A 22,441-nucleotide genomic window follows, 5' to 3' on the forward strand; every position below is an offset into this window, starting at 1 on the left:
CTTGATGGCTCTCCCTTGTTCTTCTCCTTTCCAAGATCCCAAGCTTGCTTGAGTGTAGCCCTCAGTTTTTAGCATGAAGTCATGGATGCCAAATGAAGGATTGAATGTGGTTGAGAATAAAATCCTATTTCTATGCATATGCTCAAACTAAGATTGATATGAGAAATCTTATGTGTGAATGCTCATACAACTATATAACAATGCTAAAAATGCTTCTTCTTTTTTTCTTGAGGATGCGAGTTCTATTTATAGGAAAAATGGTTGATTGGAGGATCAATATTGATCTAGCTTAGAAAGGGCTAGGATTGAATGAGAGAGGCATGATCCTAAAACCATGCTTGAAACTTTCACCAATGCAATGGTGACTAGTGGCATGATGAGATGGCTTGAGAGGAGATGGAGGAAGCATTAAATGCTTGAGAGGACATGAGGGTAACCTCATGAGGTAAAGCTATTACCTAATAGGTAAACTCTTGTGCAAGGGTTACCCATGGTTAATCTGTTGTCAAGGGGACAAGACCCATGTGAGTTAGTGTGTTGAAGAAGGGAATCCTTTAAGACTTTGTAAGTCTTAAATGGGTGAGATGATGGGTTGAGGATTAATTTGGGTTTAGGATAATTTAGAAAGAATTAGAAGAATCTAGAAGAATGGTTAGTGAGCAAGTGGGTGAGGATAAATAGGCTTTTAATTAAATAAATTATTTAATTAAAATAGTGGTGCAACTTTCATTTGTAGGAGAATGCAAGTGGATAGGGTTTTTAAATAAATATTTAATTTATTTAAATAGGGATTTTGGTTAGGCATTTTAAATAGATGTTTAATTTATTCAAATAAGAGGAAAGGGGGGAATTAAATAAATTGATAGATTTATTTAATAGTTGGACTATAGTTAGAAACTTTAATTTAAATAAATTTATGAAATTTATTTAATTAAATTAGTAGAATGGGGTTGAAATGAATTAATTAAATGTGAATTTAATTAATAGAAGAACACTAGTGCATTAAATAATATTAAATATTTATTTAATTTAGTGGATAGATTTATGTGTCTACAGGTTATTATTTGAAAATTTTGTCCTAGTAAAAACCCCAACAAAACCTATCCAAGGTCCCTAGAATGAAACCAATGTTAGCAAGATATATGAAGGAGATGGACCAAAGTGTTTCTCCAAAAGGATTTATGCTAGTTGTATTCCAATAACCCTAGACTCGGTCCTGTTGAGCTTGTAAATAAATTTAATCCAAATCTAATCATGGCACTTAAATAGAAAGAAAACATCATACATATGTCTAAGCTTGGTAATCATATCTCATTACATTAAATACATTCCTCATATCTAGTTTACACTTTCTATTTTTCATCACCATTCTTCTCACTATTCTATATCTCTCTTCATCACTTGGTGACTAGATATCTTATTTATACTTATATCTCCTATTAAGGACATAATCCTTAGATAATATCTCTAAAGACTAATCTATTTCCTAAGCTACATATTCTAGAACTTTGCTATGATATCACATCCTTATCTCTCCATATCAGTGTCTATATCCCATTGTCTAGTCAATAGAGAGGTCTAAAAAGGGCCAAAGAGAGGGAGGGAGGGAGAGTTCAAGAAATAGGTCTAGATCTTGGTGGAGAGAAAGTAAGATAGAGATATAGAGAAATGGATAGTAAGATATAGGGAGATGTAGAGAAAAGGAGAGAGATAGATAGAGATGCATTATAGAGAAGCAGAAAGAGGAGGAATGGAGAGAGTGGTAGATAGACAGGTCTAGAGAAGGATAGGGAAAGAGTGGTAGAGAGAGAGAGAGAGAGAGAGAGAGAGAGAGAGAGAGAGAGAGAGAGAGAGAGAGAGAGAGAGAGAGAGAGAGAGAAGGAGTGAGGGGGAGGTGAGATAGGTCTAGAAAGGGAGGGAAGATGAGAGAGAGAGAGATCATTTTTCTCCACATAATACGAGCCCATTATAACAAGCTCATGTTATTATTTACTTTGTGTATTTTAAACACTTCAATATTGATTTGTCTTAGGCATCAAACCCAAAGGGTTAGATTGATGTGTCAAATTCCACAAGTGGTCTTTTACAATTTAAAACAAAGATACAATCTTGAGAATGTTGTTTATCAAGTTTGCATAATGTTTCAATGTCAATTTAAAAAATACCATAATAATGTTGAGCACTCTCTCTTAGCGTTCTAACCATGCAATTTTTTATATGTTAAGGTTTTGATCTTTAATTTCCTTTGTTGTTGGACCTCTATTTTTTTCCAACAACCTATGTATGGTATTTTTTGTTTCATCTTTTGTTGTTCATCAAAATTTAAAATAAATCATATATTTACAAACTAGACTCTATTATTTACAAATTTAGGTAAAGATGTTTTATTAGTTTCCAAAAAACTTAGGGGCATGCATGCTCAATTTTTAATTTTTTAAGATGTGTCCATTTTGAAAATCTATTAAAAATCATAAATTTAGTAAATAATTTGCCTAAAAAATAGAGCATAAAGTACATGGCATGTAACGCCCACCAACAAACCCCAAGGAAACTTACTACAACTAGACCCAAAGAGTGAAATAATTTTTTTTTGTCTACTAACAAGGTTACATCTAATCCAATCTAGACATTAAGTTTATGATTTAGTTCAATAATTTAAAGTCGAATGTTAAGTGTTAACCTTTGTTTCATATATTACGTTACTAACATAAGTGAGGTCATGTTTACAAGGTTTAATGGCTTACATGGTTCCATTGTTTTCCTAGGGTATTGGCATCACTACTAGACTTACTCCATTTATGGTTTATGATCGATAAATTTAGTTTACCATTATCATATTAGTTCACTTCTACGATCCTAATAATTTATCCTTACCAAGGAACACAACTACAAATGCATGTATGCAAATTAATCTATATCATACACTTCACCTGATATGCTACTAGTGATGTCCACTACTCAATGCATCAACCCACAAAGCATGCTCATAAATCTACGTATGCAACTTACATGTTCATAATGCTATTTATGCAACATTAGTTTTATGGCAGACATAGCACAATTATATGTATTCTCATTTAGCTCTTAAAGATGTCTATGCACTAAGTTACATTATAGTTTTCAGCCTTAGTGTTATTCTAGTTTCCAAGAATTCAACTACATCTTCAATGATCTTGTGTTTCCCATGCTTTATCATTGATAGTTTAAGTTCTTTGTTTAATGTCATTGTTCATATCATTGATCTCATAACTATATGCTAACATCATCTTAATTTTCATTCATATTCTCATGAAGATATTGAAGATACAAACATTAACTCATTTCCATTTCTAAAGATATAACATTGATAACATCCATTTTTCATTGCATTGAAATCACATCTACGCATCTACTATATAACATTTCATTACCATATAAATAATGGTATTGCTGATTTAACTCATTGACAAAGTACATTTCAATTACAAATAACTAATCCATCATATATACTAAGCATGCCAAATCATTCATGTTCTGTGAATCCAATTTAAGGAAATATACATGACTAACAAATGGTAGGACATTACTAGTAAGAGTATCTCATTTCTTCTTTCTTTCTACTTACATTTTGATTAACTTATATTATTTCTTTCTGAATGTACAATTTAAAGTAAATCATGGATACAATTTTGATTGCTTTTACATAGTGATACAATCGCGAGTTTAACTCACTTCTTATACAACAATTCTCCATTTAATACATGATAAGAGTGTCTCCATCACCAAGTGATCAATACATGAATCTGCTCCAAGGGTTCAAGGTCAACATGATGAAACTTCAAGTCTGCGCACAAAGAAAACACCAAAGAAGAGGGAAAAACCCCAATGGTAAAAAGCTCCAACCACCCGACCAATGTGGAACCTACAAGGAACCACCCCTCGAGCTAGGAGATGGCGCTAGGTCCCAACTTACACACTAAACCAAGGTTGACACTTTACCAAAGGGACTAATACCAAACAACTTCCATGCATACGACCATGCACCAAGCAACCAAGAAAGAGACAAGAGATTTACAGAGGCCGATAAAACATCATAACAAGAATACAAAAATAAGCAAAGAACTCACATGTATGAGGGACTGTCATCACATGCCGAACCAAGAACAAGGCAATAGCCTATGGGCATGCGGATCCATCTCGACCTTGAGAGAGAAACCAATGGATATTAGCTTACCATCTCCATGGTCTTCCCATGCTTAACCTAAAACATCCTCCCTAGGACTAAGTCACGAGGCACTAATGAATTATTATCTTTTAAAATTAACTAACTACCCATACTCATTCATTAATTAGTTATCACTTGATTAAAATATGGTAAACCCCCTTACGCTTGAAAGGCCTAGACTTCACACATCCTTACAAGGAACCTCATGAAAGTCCATCTCTCGTGACCCCCGATCCAGAAACAATAAAGCAAGAGGCTCTTATACAAGCAAAAATTGAACACAACTCCAACAATGCCAAACCATAACAAACATGTACAGAAAAACTAAGCAACAACACTTGTGAAAGAACGAGCCTCTTAACCAATGGAATATGACCAGCTCATGATACCACTATACTTAAACACATCAACATCATGAGGTCTTCACACTTGCTACCACAAAATCAGCAGTGTGGTTATTTCCTCCTCATGGCAAAATCATCACAAGGGCATGTCAAAATGAGCAAAAACAATAGATCATGAATCGCAAGTAAAATAAATTCACACTAAACATTGGTTTTAAATCAAATGACACAAACGACCTCTAGATGCAAAGAATAACTAAAAAGACTCTTAGTTGGGAAATGATTAACTTAAAGACAATTCATAAATACAATGATTCTGGGCTATACTCACTTGTATATATATATAAGTTTGTATGTATATCTATTATCATTTAACATTGTCAAAATACATAACAACAAGGCCATCGAATTAACATCATATTACAATAATACTGTTGATGAGAGCCAATTATGTTTCATTTTATGCTATATATTATCCTTACATTTGCCTTCATATTCATTTCCATATTCCATTTATATACCAATTTCCCATTCTATGTTGCATATGATTTAATATATAAAGTAATATTTAATTTGGTTTTTAGATAAAATACTTGAATAATAAATGTTAGATATTATTTACTAACAAGCATTGTCATTTTAGCTTTGGAAAATAATTTGCAGCATGTTATTGGAGGAGGAAAGAACAAAATTCTTATGTCACGTGCATACACTTGGCAACAAATAATTTCAGCCATTTATCTATTCTTATGTAATTAAATTTGTTGTGCTAAATATGTAATTTTGTTATAACAACAAATAATTTATTTTCACGCTCATATGGCATGAAATAGTATATATTATTTGTTGTTGCAACTAATAAAATTGTGATGTAGGTTGGCCAAAAGAATGCCTATTTTTGTGGCACAACAAATATAGATTTTTGTGGCACAACAAATTGCTATATTTGTGGCTTGTTTTATGCCAACCCACAAGCCACAAATAATTCCAAAAGAAGTGGCAAGAGAATAGAATCAAATGCTATAAAATAGGGCTACGAAAATATATTATTGGTGGAGAAAAGCATTGAAAAATTAATGCAACAAACTAATATCCCTGAATAGGAAATAGTTGAGAATTTGTTGCACGCCTATTCATTTTATAAAGGCAATGTAGACAAAGACTTTTATATTATTCTTTGATAAATAAAATAGTGCTTGTTCTGATAAAACCAGCGTAAGAAGGCGTTCATTTCTTCTACGTGCAAACCAGGAGCAAGGGCCCACTCCTCGGTGATATTTTATTTTTTTGTGTTATTTCTTTTCAATTTTAAACTTTAAAAGTTGTGTGATTTAAATTTCATTTATGATTTGAGTTTTGTTTGTAAGATTTTATTAAGGTTTGATTGGTATTATTGATTTGATGAGAAGGTTTGTCAATTATTAATAAATTCTTTGTTTTATAATTTGTTGTCTATTCAGTTTCTGTTGTCAGGAAGTGACAGTTCCTATTACCAGAATTATTTTGAATTGTCATAGGTTTATTTTCTAGTTGCATTTCATTCCCACTCAGCTTGCTACCTACAACCCTTGTGCAGATAGCCACGACACCTTTCACAAGATTACGATCCCTGGATTGCCATGTATAGACCAAGCTGAATCTAGTGATTAATTCCTCTTATTTCTTTAACCCATTATTGGCCTATCATTTTGGCGCCGTTGCCGGGGAGAGGTATTAAAGGCATGTTAGCTTTGTGAGTTGAGTTAGGACCAATGCATTAGGAAGAAAGCTCACACGACTGTCGACCTCGCTTGAGTGACTACTCCTGATTTGCATTGTTTAAATCATATAGATGCATTGTTTGAGTTTGTAGGTAGATCTTAGAAATTAAGAATCATTTATGTATCCACACTCATTGTTGTGAGTGAATCAATAGAAATCAGCAAGTGTGAAGAAATAGCACAAAAATGTTGCATTTTCAAGGGAGTCCAAATGCATCAATTTTGGGAGAAAAGTGCTTCACAAATGAAGAATCTAGACCCCCGCTTTTAAATTTAAAAACTAAAAAGGAAATTGGTGGGGAACTTGTGTCAAATCAAGGTAATGATTTTATAGTTTCTCTTTCTAATGAATGCAACATAAATTATCTTGATATTATATTACCATTGTCACAGGCATCTACAAATATTATTTCTATAGATGAGCAAGAACATATAATTGATGAATTTTTAGAACAATGGAATTGTGAGAATGAAAATTTGACCATGTGTTGTTCTGATTGTTGCAAGGAAGAAGCTAAGTGCACATACCAAGCTTATCAAGAAGATGCGGTGACAAAGATACCAACTGAAAGTGACCCTCAACATGACAAAGGTGCAAATGCACAAGAATTCTTCATAATTCAAGGGCAACTTCATGCATCAAATTGGGAAGATCAAGGTATGGTTAGTGATCCTAACATGGTTTATCATTCTATTGGATTAAAAAGACAGTATGTTTCTTCACATAATGCTTCTTCACCTACTATGTATGGTAAATGGAGAAATGAATTCTCACAATATCCATCATTACCATCTCCATTATACCCATCCTACTTAATCCCACCCACTCTATATCCACCACAATTCTTAGCATTTTTATTATTTGATTCATATCATGTACAATACGCTTCCACATATCCACCAAAGGAAACCATGATGCCTAATAAAACATTACATAATAAGGTGGTTGAAACTGCATATAATAATGCAAATTCATGGATCTCTTTACATTCTAAGAATGTGCTTGGAATTGGTGACTCACAATTGAAATATATTGATGCAACTCACGGATGTGATTTTGATTTTATTGAATTAGAAGAACAATATGATCAATTGAACGATAAAAAATTTAGTTCTTCTTTTCTATTTAGTGAATCACAAACTTTAGAAGGAATTCACACACATAAACGAACAATTCAATTTGAGTCTAATTTTACTATTGTGATAAAAAATGTGTGTGCTCAAATTAATCTTTCAAAGGGATATGTTGAACTATGTGCATTAATGATTCAAGAATTGTGTGAGATAACAAATGAAAGCCTACAAGATCTATCTTTTAATATTTTTACTCTCAACTATATAGATCTTTGGAGGCCTATGGTAAAATTACGTATTCCTCACATACTCGTTGATTTAGGCCCACCGATAATTGATTTTATTCTCAAGCACAATTAGATGGGTTTGAATGCATTAATGATCATACTAAACATTGACAAGGATATATTACTACAATGATATACTTATACACAATAATGATTGTTCATTGACAAGGATCAAGGCATTAATATTTGTATCTTTTTCACTCTTGGTTCTTTATCTTAAGATGAGCATTCATTGAAAAAAGGCTCAAGGTGTTGTTATATCATTGTATTTCTTGATTCCTTGGATTATCCTAATTCCCTCATGCTTTTGTAGTATGAGATTAAGTTGGGGGGGAATGAAATCCCTTGAATTTTGGAAATTATTGGTTGATGTCTTCATTGATTGTTTCATTGGTGCCTCTTATACAACCACATGTGTGAGCTTTGGACAAAATCAAGGTATGTATTCTTGTGTTAGTTTGAATTGAATTTATATCATGTTTACACAAACATTCCTTGTACTTCTTAAGTATTTATTCATACATATAACTCTACCATTCATTTTCTCATATATAAATTTATTATAATGGTGAAGTTATTAGATGGATGATATTTATTTACTATACTTGATATGCTTGGTCTTGAGAAAATGGTTACAGGTTTCTTATGATGGTACCTTTGCACCAACAACAATTCACAATGCTTCTCTCACTTTCTTAGCCTTGCTAACTAGATGGTGATGAGAAAGTTTCTTTTGTGCTTCACTCTTGGATTTCACAAAAGGATTTTTATGCCAAGTGTTCAGAATTAATGGACATATATTCTCTATTTCACCATCCTTGCTACTAAGACCATGTGGAGGACACAATGCCAATTGGTGTAGCAATGAATACTATAGTACTATGTTCATTGACTAATTTTTCCCAAGCCACACATCCAGAGACAACTTGAAGATACATGGAGCTCCTACAAGGAGCTTGAGAATATTGCAATGCAGATCAATGCACTTCATCATAAGGATTGCTTCATCTGCCTATCTAAAGCTATATGGATCAGTTGAGAGATTGTCATTGGTCTTTCACTATATTTGCCTTCTCTTTGGAAAATTACTTCTCTTGTGAGTAATTCTTTCAACCAACTGTTTGGCCATGTAATCCAAACTTCTACAGTTGGCTTTCAACTATGGTGGCTTGTGCTAAATGGGATCATTATGCAATCCCATTATACACATATGCATGGTCACTCTTCATGAGGTATATTTCTTGTGGCCAGTGGTCATCCTTTCAAATTCTACATGCAACCAGTTTTAGCAGTGACATTCATTGAAGGTATTCTGACAAAACTCTATGCTTTGGATGGTATAATTTTCATCATCCATATAAGAGTTTCATATTCTATGGTCATTATATGTAGTTTTTCAAAAGAAAAAAATGAAAAAAAAAAAATTGAAAAAAAAAGCAATAAGTTCTAACAATGAAAACCCTCGGGCGTTGTTAGACAACTACAATTTGAAAACCAGTTTTTGGCGGGTTGTAGTTGAATAAATTCTTAGTGGTGAAAACTGTTTTTACAATGCCACTAAGCGGTGAGTGATTGAAAACTGGTTTACCAGCGGTCACTTGTCGTTATCAAAAAAAAAAAAAAGTTGAAAAAAAAATGAAAAAAAAAATGAAAAAATGAAAAAAATGAAAAAAATGAAAAAAAAAAAAGAAAAAAAAATGCAATAATTGTCATTCTTCCTCTGGACTCATAACTTTGCAGGTACACTCAAATGCTTCTATAGATTTTCACTATTTAGGTGTTTCTAGCATCTCTTGTCACTCACTTGTGCAACTATGCTCCAGTTTGGTGGGGTTACCATGACTTTGATCACTTATCGCAAGTGTTACACATTCCATTGAGGTGTTACAAAAAGTGGAATCAGATACTAGTAGTATGTTCTATAATGCTTCAATCAGGTGGAGATTCTTCATGAATTTGCAGTCCACGTCACAATTTTTGGTTCCTTCCTTGCTTAAGATTCACAGTTGATGCATTCTTTTGGCTACCAGACCTTGGCAGAAATGGACATGCAAGTTGGTAAAATAATCAATTTTATTTTTCATTGTTTTATCTCTGAACTTTATTAATATTTCTTATTATATTGATCATATATGTAACATCCATGCCTCTCCTCTACTTGTTTCCCGAGGACAGTCCACCCTTTAAGTTGGGGGGAGGTACACCATTCTTATTACCTATTTTTTCACCCATTATTTCACTTTATCCTTAATCATGCCATCATAGTATTTATTATTTCCCCCTTCATATTCCTTATCATTTCATCCTTCATGATTGCCTATAATTTTTCATGATACCTCCCATATATAGCATTTGAAAAAATTGATGTTGTGTAGAATGAGAAAAGAGAAGTTGAAACATGAAAAAAAATAAAATTTAAAAACTTGAAAATGGAAAAAAAATTAAAAAAATAAAAAAAAAACAATCAAAAGTTGGAGGATTGAAGATTGAAAAAATTGAGCAAAAACATGACACCTTTTATGAAGAGATGGTGAAAAATAATTGAAAGTAACTTCATGAGGCTCTGATAGAAATATTAAAATCCAAACGCTGCTAGCAATAATGATTGCACGAGGGCGTGCAATATGCTAAGTTGGGGGGAATGATGAGAGCCAATTATGTTTCATTTTATGCCATATATTATCCTTACATTTGCCTTCATATTAATTTCCATATTTCATTTATATACCAATTTCCCATTCTATGTTGCATATGATTTAATATATAAAGTAATATTTAATTTGGTTTTTAGATAAAATACTTGAATAATAAATGTTAGATTTTATTTACTAACAAGCATTGTCATTTTAGCTTTGGAAAATAATTTGCAGCATGCTATTGGAGGAGGGAAGAACAAAATTCTTATGTCACGTGCATACACTTGGCAACAAATAATTTCAGCCATTTATCTATTCTTATGTAATTAAATTTGTTGTGCTAAATATGTAATTTTGTTATAACAACAAATAATTTATTTTCACGCTCATATGGCATGAAATAGTATATATTATTTGTTGTTGCAACTAATAAAATTGTGATGTAGGTTGGCCAAAAGAATGCCTATTTTTGTGGCACAACAAATTGCTATATTTGTGGCTTGTTTTATGCCAACCCACAAGCCACAAATAATTCCAAAAGAAGTGGCAAGAGAATAGAATCAAATGCTATAAAATAGGGCTGCAAAAATATATTATTGGTGGAGAAAAGCATTGAAAAAATAATGCAACAAACTAATATCCATGAATAGGAAATAGTTGAGAATTTGTTGCACGCCTATTCATTTTATAAAGGCAATGTAATACCATTGAGAGGGGGAGATGAAAGACAAAGACTTTTATATTATTCTTTGATAAATAAAATAGTGCTTGTTTTGATAAAACCAGCGAAAGAAGGCATTCATTTCTTCTACCGTGCAAACCAGGAGCAAGGGCCCACTGCATGAGCAAGGGCCCACTCCTCGGGAAGCTCTGTGATATTTTATTTTTTTGTGTGTTATTTCTTTTCAATTTTAAACTTTAACAGTTGTGTGATTTAAATTTCATTAATTTAGTTTGATAAAATGATTATATTTGAGTTTTGTTTGTAAGATTTTATTAAAGTTTGATTGGTATTATTGATTTGATGAGAAGGTTTCTCAATTATTAATAAATTCTTTGTTTTATAATTTGTTGTCTATTCAGTTTCTGTTGTCAGGAAGTGACAGTTCCTGTTACCAGAATTATTTTGAATTGTCATAGGTTTATTTTCTAGTTGCATTTCATTCCCACTCAGCTTGCTACCTACAACCCTTGTGCAGATAGCCACGACACCTTTCACAAGATTACGATCCCTGGATTGACACGTATAGACCAAACTGAATCTAGTGATTAATTCCTCTTATTTCTTTAACCCATTATTGGCCTATCAATTGTTATTAATGTCAATCAATTATCATCTATTTCTTTTTGGCATTATATTATTATTTTAATATTCGATTGCTTTAGTCTAATTAAACTCCATATATATGTGTGTGTGTGTGTGTGTGTGTCTTGTATAAATTTATTTAATATCTAATACATATATTAATATTTATATATTTTTAATGTTTTTTAAAAAACATATAAAATAAATAAATTAAAACTTTTTTTTTGGAGGTGTTGGTTGCACATGGTGGCTCAGCACCCCCCACAATACATGGTGGGTGGTGCTATCCAGCGCACCGGCTACCCAACACCCCCCACTACGTAGCGAGTGGGTTGTCCAGTACCCCCCAGTACGTGGTGGGTGGTGTTGGTAGCACTAGCTACTACATGGCTTAAATAATATTGTCTTTTTATATATTTTTTTCAAATTTAAAAATAAAAATAAAATTGGCTCAAAAATCCATTTTTTATTAGCAGATTTAAAGCCAAAATAACAACAAAGAAAAAAATAATGGACTCTCTTAACAGACCCAAAATGAAGAAGGTAGCCCCAAATCAAAAAAATTCTTTCATACTAGGGAAATTAACAGCAATAAAATTAACAGTGTGATTCTAAACAAGGCAAAAGTGCTCAATCAAATCCATGTTTCCTTCCTCACAAACCAATCAAAATTCTATTCTCAGCAGAAAATCAAATGAGGGTTTTCTTTTCTTTTTATTTCTTCTTCAACAACATTTGAAATTACAGTGTTTCTTGCATATCCAAAACTCATTTGAATGCAGCCAAAATTGGACATCTAAGAGGGAGAAACATAGATTTTCCTTTCTAAATTTCATTTTCATCTAATGGAAGAAAAGAGAAAACAAGGGAATACAAAAACCTACCTCTTCCTAAAGAAAGAAGATGAAGAAAATTTGGGCAGCAAGTTCAATCTTCAAGAGCAATTTTCAAACTCTCCAATCCTTCAAGATTTCCAACAATTCTTCTTCTCCCAAAACCATCAAGAATCAAGAAAAAACATATGAAGAGAAAATAATCCCCCAAAATGAAAACCTTAGCTCCCTTTTTGTCTGTAAGAAAATATTGAAATTGCCATATCACATTCTTTTATGGGATTTAAAAAAAAATCCATTCTCTCATTGACCTTTTAAAAAAGTTTTCAAAATAAAAGATTGGATATTAAAATATAACAAGGCATAGTAAGTAAAATATTATAACTTATCTCTTTTAATCATTCAAATTATGTTTATATATATAAGTGGTTTAAAAATTAACCAAACTAATTCCATTAAATAATCAACTTCTCAATATTAACCAAATAGAAATCAAATCCGACTTTAAATAAATAATACTGTTAAAATGATCAAGGCAAATAAATAATTAAAGATTAAAATCATTGAATGACAATAAAGTCAATAACACGAAAATCAACAAATGTTCAATAAATTAAATCAACTTCAAACGTAAATGGCCAAATATAATCTTGAAATCTCAATATGAGCATTAACAAAATTTTAAACACAGAAATAGTAAATAATTGGAAATCGTTAAATTTTAATATTTTTAGAATAACAAAATTATTAATGAGGTCATAACTAGTATCAAATAACTACTCATACACGCTCAATCAAATGATGAAATTAAATACGTTAAATAATAAATCAATCACCACTCAAAGAACTTAAATGAATAACTGAATAATCAACTACCCATGCCACATACTCACAAGTCATGACGATGATGACAACATGGTGAACTTGCCAAGACTGATAATAAGAATTCGACGTCAAACCTAGACGTAGAGTTCGGGAAGGGAACCAACGACATCTCCCAACCACATATTTCCATTGGGAAGAGGAACTCTCACACCTGTCAAACTAGGGGAGCTTGCACCTGGTTGCCCAAGAGGAATGAATACCTTTGTACCTGCAACCTGGAACAACATGAGATACATGTGCATACAACATATATACATACACAACAAACAAGGGGTAGAATATCGCAACATCACAGGGCGCTCACAATGAGTGATGTGTTGTCGATTCTACCCACAAACAGTCACACAATAGGTAGCCAGTAATACATACAATCATCATATCTTGAGTAAATAATCTAGGGGTTAGTATTTCCATCTCATGATAAACAAGATCAGTACCTCTATCAAAATACATGATAATCCAGAATACTAACATTATCTATGCATCAAATTATGACATAAGAGTAGAAAGAAATCAGTCATCATCATAATATGCATCTAAATCACATTAAGTCGAAATCACTCATAACATAAGCATAAATGTCAGGAATCGTGGAATCATATAACATCTATCAGTAATCATAAAATCATGTATTGTCTATCAAGGATCATTAGTGAAGCATATATAGAAGCCAGAATATCATTCATGCAATATGTAAATCCAATTAAGTCTTTCATATCCATCGTACAAGACAAGGGTCTAATCAAGTCTACCAAGGTTAAAAGGGAATCTGCTTGAAGTGGACACTACTCCATCATTTGTATGAGCATTACATAATGTGAATCCCCCATAATGCATAGAACTACGCTAAGAAACTAAAACACCTAGCCTCCAAATCATAATCTTGAATGTCCTTCAATGGCCTTAGTGACCTTTAGCATAGGTGTCGCGTCAATCTAGTCTGAGGGGGGGCATTACATCATCCCCCCTTGGGTTTGAATTAATCCTAGAAGTCACAGTGGTTAAGATACATCAAGTGTTACTCAAGATCCTAACACTACTTGAAACTTACATGATAACTAGTTCTACCTCAACATACTTATCAATAGATTAACCATACCACCTATTATTGGGCATCTATAACCATGTATTATTTAATTACTTCTTAATGGAAGGTGATATATTTTACTCTATATAGGCACATCGACTCTCTCCTATAGCAACTATTTGTGTACGCATAAAAAGGTAATTAGGCCATTTTGCACAATACTTCCTTCCTAGGCTGCTCCAAATCGCTAAAGAGTCCATGTCTTAAGTCTAAGTGAGAGGAAAATTTCTCAAAAGTGCATCTCTTTAAGATAATTTTAGTCAATTCCACTTAAAATGGATGACCTACTTCTTAAAATTCATGAAATTTTGACATATAGACCACAAAATCTCCTCCTCCATGCTTCTGCTACACTACTCTGATTTACTTGACTATGTAAAGCTTCGTAGGTCTATCCCAAGCATTTCTATCCTTGTTACATTCAAGGATTGTCAGTATATTACTTCACTGGCATATATTTTATCCATTTACTAAATATCATCACTACTCAACAACTCTATGAATTCGGTGTAACTCTCTATGGTGTTCTCCCTTGCACATACTATCAAAGGTCTGAAGGGCACATGATAGAAACAACACTTAATACATAACAGGCTTACAACACAATCACATTTGGAATGGTCACGATATACAAAAAGAGAGAAACCAAAAAGGAAAAATCCTTAAATTCAAAATCACGAAAAGAAGAAAAATTGCTGACGAAATCCAATCAAAAATGAATGTGGCAAGTGCCACTTGAAAGTAAATTGAAATAGAAAAGCTAGAAATTGGCAACCAATCCCAAGTAAGAAAAATTTGAAACCACATTACTCACAATAATGAGAAATTCAAAACCAAATAAACAATTCATTCAATCCACATCATGAGGTGACTAATATTAGTGATGCCAAAGGGAGTAACTGCTACCCAACACTCAAGAGTCCAATGCCCTTGAATGGGTAGAGAATGTGGGCCTCGTGACTATGACCTCTGCTTAGCTTTTGTATTCTCCTAATTTCCTTTAACGTAATGTATCCCTTCTCATGAGATCCACATGAATGCCTTTAGAAAAGAAATAAAATTGCAATAAAAAAGGTTGGGGTGATTTAGTACATCTGGATCCACACAAGAGATACACACTCACATCAATGTTGTTGTATCCACACCTCCTTTATACCTTGAGATCAGATCCTTTAAGTCATAATATAAATATAAATGTTTAATTCCTTCATAAATACTTTAAGAGATAACACTATTACACCATTACGCTCTATATACAACTAACAACACAAGGGCCATTGAGTTCCTTCATAAAGTCATTAGGTTTTCACAGATTTATACTCAAATATAACACTTGATAGTCTTCTTACATACTCAAATATGTCTAACCGATTTTCACTCCTCTAGGCTAAGCATCTACCGTTAATTAACCTACTTCATCCATGTGTGGGGTATCCATCCATTGCATCCATACACTTAGAACCAACCACAATCATCTCTTTTTCAGTAGCCTCCTCTTACCGAGATGCCATAAGGAATCTGATTTACTCCTATATCTCAAGTTAGGGAAAGGTTAGTACAACACCATGCATTATATCCTTCATAACCATAATCATTGTTAACATATCCTTCACCTTTGTACTCGTGTTTATTCATCCCTCTAGGGCTTAACTTCACCAATAAATGAGCAATAACCAAACCTTCCTCCTAGACCACAAACATCCTCTTTTGGCTCCTTCTTATCATAACTTGACATGATCTACAATGGTTGGGATATGCTCTAGTTCTCTATGATCAAACACATTCAACCAATTCAAATTCTCAATATCCAATCTTTCCTTACTCAAGTTCATTACACATTAAATTCACTACTCCAAATCTCCACTCAACAAGTTATGCTACAACGTCAATATTATCCGTACCAATCAAATAATCCATTTACCTCTTCCATTACCTTCACTCAATCCCATCATCATGGCTTTTTAACTCTATCTTTCCTTCTTAATCATAAACCCAAAAGGTTTCGTTGTGCACCAATGCTAACATTAGTCCCCTTAGTCAAAGCAATAACATCAACCATAAGATAATGAAATTAACATCATGCTCACTTTCCTTGACTCACAATCAACTTCATTAGTCTCAACAAAACAACCTCTGATCACCTTCCCAACAAAACATTCCATCATGGCCAAAGATGTAAACTATATTTTGGATAACAATTGTTCGGATTTAGACAACAATTTGATAGTACATAATTTTGACATTCATACCTTTCACACAAAACATTATTAGGTCAATCTCTCCAATGGGAATGTAGACAACCTATTTATTAACATTATATCAAATTTTAGAAAAGATCCAATGGTTTAATAAAAAGTTATGCCCTTTTTACTTGGATTGGTTTTGATTGTCCTAGAACAAGAAGAAACTATGCTACAGTCCACCTAGTGCATCAAATAACTCTCCTAGTACAAACCATTTTCTGCCAAATCAATTAAATATTTAAGAACATATAATACACTATCAGAATCCAAAATACCATGAATTTTGAATGATTAAAAATAAAGTTATGGTCAAACCCTTCTCACTAACCCTGTCACAATGGGTTTCATACAGTTTTAGAAAAATTACCATATCTTCTTCAATTCCTAACAAAATTAAGTCAAACAAAAAGAACAAGAAAGAGGATTCATAGAACTTTCCAATGAATATATCCTTTCTTCATTATTATTTCTCACATGGCCATACCAAACACTGCAATAGGATTGTTGTAGGGATAATTTGGAAGGTACAATGCTACAAACACTCATATCTTCCTCAATATTGCACCAAGTTCAATGAGACTTGAACCAAAATGAAGTGTATTCATCCTAATTCAATATCACATCCTAAACAAAGTTAATTCACTGCACTTATCATTCCAAATAGGCTTCTAGGTCCACCTAACCCAATAACACATGAAAATTCCATTGAAACTACAAGTAAACGTGACTGTCAACATGTGTATGGTCATAAGATTGCAATAAATAGTTTCCTTATTCATTGTATATAATTACAAACACATCTAAAATGGTCTATACTCACATTCTTCCTTCCTTACTCCTTCTACCATCATCTCATGCATTCCAACTAATGAAAGAATGCTTGACTGTCCACCAACCCTACAGGAACCATAGTGACAATCAAAGGCATTATGGATCTGTCTTTACAACTTCCTCCGACTCAACCACCACTCTCTCTTACTTAGCCAAACAAACCTTTTATATCCTTTACAAATCCCCTTGATAGTTACATCTGTCGATGTCCAATTACAACCCCCTTTGTGACAACTTTACAATGCATTTTGTGCTTGACAACTGTTATGCCAAGATTGACAACTTTGTACCTTAACTCCAATCTCTAAGTGCCTCAAATTTTGACATCAATTGATAGAAAATTTGAAAAATAGAGAAAACACTTCCACTTTTTGTCTAGAAGTGGGACTCAACTTCTTACAGCCACCCAATGGTTATATAGAACCTATAGATGTAGCAGCATACAATGCACTCACACAAGCTGAGAAATACACTTTGAATGAACATAGGAGGAAAGATGGTAAATTCCTCTTTTACATTCTCTAGGGAATGCATGAGAGTATACTCCCAAGAGTAGAAACAACAACAAAAAAACGAGGCATGGGACACCTTACAAGTGGCTTACCAAGGTATGGACAAAGTTAAAACTGCAAAATTACAATTGCTTAGAAGGGACTTAAAAACTTGTCAATGAAAGAGTCTGATTTTGTAGAATCTTTTTTCATTCACGTTGTTGGTTGGTTCAATCAAATTAAATCCAATGGAGGGGTTTTAGAAGATAGGAAGGTTGTTGAAAAAGTGCTAAGAAACCCCCTTTCAAAATTTGATCCTCTTGTTGTGGCCTTAGAGGAAACAAAAAATTTGAGCCAGTTCAGTGTTGATGACTTGCATGCCTCTCTGATAAATCCTGAGTATAGGCTGAATAGGTCACATACCTCTTTGGAAAATGCATTTTCATCTTAGGATTTTATAAGTCATAGTAGAGGCAAGAATAAGTTCAATCCTAGAAGGAATTCTAGTAGAGGAGGACGTAGTAGCAGTCTTGCAAATATTATTGGAAGTGTTCAAACTCAGAATTTTAGCCACTCAAGTGGTCACATACTCGACAAATCCAATGTCCAATGTCACTACTATAAGAAATTTGGGCATTATGGAAATGAGTGTAGGAAGAAATAGAATGATCTAAGTATACAAAAACAAAATCAAAGTCAAAATCATTCAGGGAGTACATCAACAAGTGCTATGTTTATTGCATGTACTAGGATTGCTGAAACAATTCCTACTTGTTCCCTTATTGAATGTAACGTTGTTCAATAGTGTCCTTGTGATATTTTGTATTTGGATTTAGGGTATAGTAATCACATGACTGGAAACATGGATTTATTTTCTAGTTTGGATGAGTTAGTACAAACTGAGGTTATGCTTGGGAATAATAACAAAGTGATTGTTTTAGGAAAAGGTATAGTTGATATCATAACTAAAAAGGGGGAGCAAAAGGTTATTTGTGATGTGTATTATGTTACTAGTTTGAAACATAACTTGGTGAGTATTAGTCAATTGATCCAGAAGGGCTATAGAGTTTACATGGAGCATAATGAGTGTGTGATTCTAGATAACTTGCCTAACAACCAGTTCATTGCAAGAGTGCAGATGACAAGTAATAAAATGTTTTCATTGATAATCAAACCTGACTTGAAGAACAAAACAACTCAAGCTGTTCAAAAATCAAATGATATATAAATTGGAACTGCTTTTACAATAGAAAATTCAAATTTAAAGGATAATACACAGTTTGAAGAATTGGCACAATCTAGAACAACAATACAAACAAGCACTGAATTGGTTTAGTCCAGCTCCAAAGAACAAGACAATTTTGTAGAAATTGAATCAGCATTTCAATCAGTTGTCAAAGATGAATCATGGCTTTGGCATTTCAGATTTGGGCATCTAAACTTTTGTGCATTAAATTTGTTGCACATGAAGAACATCGTAAAAGGTTTGTCATTAATTAAGAAACCGTAAAGAGTTTGTGAAGGATGTATCTTTGGCAAACAACATAAAGAGTCTTTTCCAGTTGGGAAGTCAACAAGAGAAAAAACACCACTTGAGATTATTCACTCAAATATTTGTGGGCAAATGCAAACACCGTCTATAGGGGGATGCACTTACTTTCTTACTTTCATTGATGACTTTACAAGAAAAACTTGTATTTATTTTTTTAAAAATAAGTCTGATGCATTTGCTTATTTTCAACAGTTTAAAGCTTTTGTGGAAAAGCAAAATGGTTACTATATTAAAGCTTTAAGAACAAACAAAGGAGGTGAATACATTTCTAATGAATTTTTGAATTTTTGTAAAAGACATGGTATCCATAAACAATTTACAGCTAGTTACACACCACAACAAAATGGTGTAGCTGAGAGGAAAAATCAGACCATAATGGAAATGCCCTGAAACATGTTGATAGAAAACCATTTACGAAATGAATATTGGGTTGAAGCAATGGCAACTGCAGTTTATATCATGAATAGATGTCCAACAAAGAGTGTGAAGAATAAAGTTCCTCAAGAGGCTTGGACAAGGATGAAACATAGTGTTTCTCATTTTAAAGTATTTGGCTGTCTTACAGATGCACATATTCTACATGAGTTGAGGAAGAAGTTAGACAATAAAGGACCAAAATGTATATTTGTTGGTTATTCAGAGGATACAAAGGCATATAAGTTGTTTAATCGTATCACTAGGAAGGTCATAATCAGTCGTGATGTTCATCTTGTGGAGAACGAAGCATGGGATGTAAGTGTAGAGAAAAATCTAAACATTACAAGAGTTGTTCCTCTTGATGATATGATAGATGAATTACTTTCATCATCAAGTACAACTCAAACAATAGCTTATTCTTATCTTGGGATAACACCAAAAGTTGTAGCTCAAGCTACACCTCCATCTACAATAAGGAGATCTTTAAGGTTGCAGTCAACACCAAGCATGCAAAAGACACCACATCAAACTTTTGCATCTACTTCAGCTAGAATACTTGGAGTAAGTCCATCAATTTCAGCAAGTAGTAGTACTTCTTCTGATCCAACTCTAGCAAGCATGCTGCCACATAGGACAAGGAGTCTATGTGAGTTGTATAATGTTGATACAACTAATTCATTTTTAGTATTTGCTTTACTTTCTCAAATTGATGATCCATTTTCATTTGAAGAAGCTATAAAGGAAGAAACATGGGCTCAAACCATGGATGAAGAAATTGATGCTATTGAAAAGAATCACACATGGGAGTTAGTGGATTTGCCTGAAGTCAAAGATGTGATTAGTGTGAAATGGATTTACAAAACAAACAAGATGTTTATGAAAAAGTAAAAAAATATAAAAGCAAGGCTAGTTGCAAGGGGCTTCACACAACACTCGGGAATAGATTTCAATGAAACATTTGCTCCTATTGAATAGTTGGACACAATAAGAATTGTATTGGCTATTGCTGCTCACAACAAGTGGTTTGTGTATCAAATGGATGTAAAGGACCAGCATTTCTAAATGGTTATCTAGAGGAGGAAGTGTATGTGAAACAACCACAAGGTTATGAGATATCGGGTCATGAGAACAAGGTATATAGATTAAAGAAGGCCTCGGGTCTTTATGGATTCCAAAGAAGCAATTATGAGCCAACCTTATACATTAAAGTCAACAAGCAAGGTAACATTCTAATTGTTTGCTTGTATGTAAATGATCTAATCTTTACCAGTAATCTTGGCATAGATGCTTTCAAAACAGCAATTAAGAGTGAATTTGAAATGGCAGATGTGGGGCTTATTAAATATTTTTTGGGTATCGAAGTCCATCAATCTAATGCTGAAATCTTTATTTCAGAATCTAAATATGCTGGTGATGTGTTGAAAAGATTTAATATGTTGAAGTGTAAGGCAACCCCAATGATAAATTTGACGTTAAGCAAAGAAGATGATGAATCAAGTGTTGATTCTACATTGTTTAAAAGGTTAGTTGGGAGTTTAATGTATTTGACGGCCACAAGGCTTAACATTATGTATGGCGTGAGTCTGATCTCACGATTTATGTAATCTCCAAAAGACTCTCATTGGCTGGCTGGTAAAAGAATTCAAAGATATGTCAGCGGCATAAAGAATTTTGGAATTATGTATTCCACTAAAAATGAATTCAATCTTATAAGATATACGGATAGTGACTCTGCTGGAAGCATTGACGATAGGAAAAGCACCTCAGGCTATGCATTCCATTTTGGTACAGGTGTTGTATCATGGGCATCAAAGAAGCAGCCCATTGTGACTCTTTCTTCAGCTGAAGTTGAGTATGATGCTACCACTAGTGCAACTTGTCAAGTTGTTTGTATGTGAAAGATGTTAAAAGACTTGATGCATGATAAAAAGGAAGCCATTACAATATTTTTTGACAATAGTTCAGCGATTACATTGTCCAAAAATAATGTTTTTCATAAGAGAACTAAGCATATTGATACTAAGTATCATTTTATTAGAGAGCTCGTCAATAACAAAGAAATTTGCTTAGATTTTTGTAGGTCTGAAGATCAATTGCTGACATATTTACAAAGCCATTGGCAAAAGAAACAATACGTAGGAAATCGAGTATAAGATTCATAACCCATGAGTTCGCTAGCCACAAAAACTAACAAGTCATGAAAAAAAATCCCAATACATTCAATAAAGGAAGAAAAGACACAATTTCAAAACAAAAGCGCAAACATGTAAAAAATCTCCTTCGTTGACCTCCATTGTTTCCCTTTTTCTTCCAAATGTGTTGTGGATCTCATTTACAAAATGCAAGTGTGATCGAAGCAAGATGATAGCAATGATGAACATTAATTAAATAATGAAGATTATCATTATTTAATTAATGGTTTAGAAGAACAATAATTAAATAATTAAAAATTATTTAATTATAAGAAATTAGAAGAAAAATATTAGTGCTA

General features: G+C 33.0%; 1 protein-coding gene across 1 annotated transcript in view; it reads left to right on the forward strand.

Annotated features, from left to right (window-relative positions):
* The window catches only part of LOC131859574 (uncharacterized), a 37,000-nt gene extending 17,077 nt beyond the window's left edge, over positions 1 to 19,923 (forward strand). Inside the window, exons 2-3 of the mRNA XM_059213494.1 lie at positions 6,702 to 6,971; positions 19,726 to 19,923. Of these exons, the coding sequence (XP_059069477.1) occupies positions 6,702 to 6,971; positions 19,726 to 19,923 (468 nt within the window). The remainder of the gene's footprint in view (positions 1 to 6,701; positions 6,972 to 19,725) is intronic.
* Positions 19,924 to 22,441: the final 2,518 nt, after the last annotated feature.

Source organism: Cryptomeria japonica, chromosome 2 (genome assembly GCF_030272615.1).
Source record: "Cryptomeria japonica chromosome 2, Sugi_1.0, whole genome shotgun sequence".
NCBI classification, from domain to species: Eukaryota; Viridiplantae; Streptophyta; class Pinopsida; order Cupressales; family Cupressaceae; genus Cryptomeria; species Cryptomeria japonica.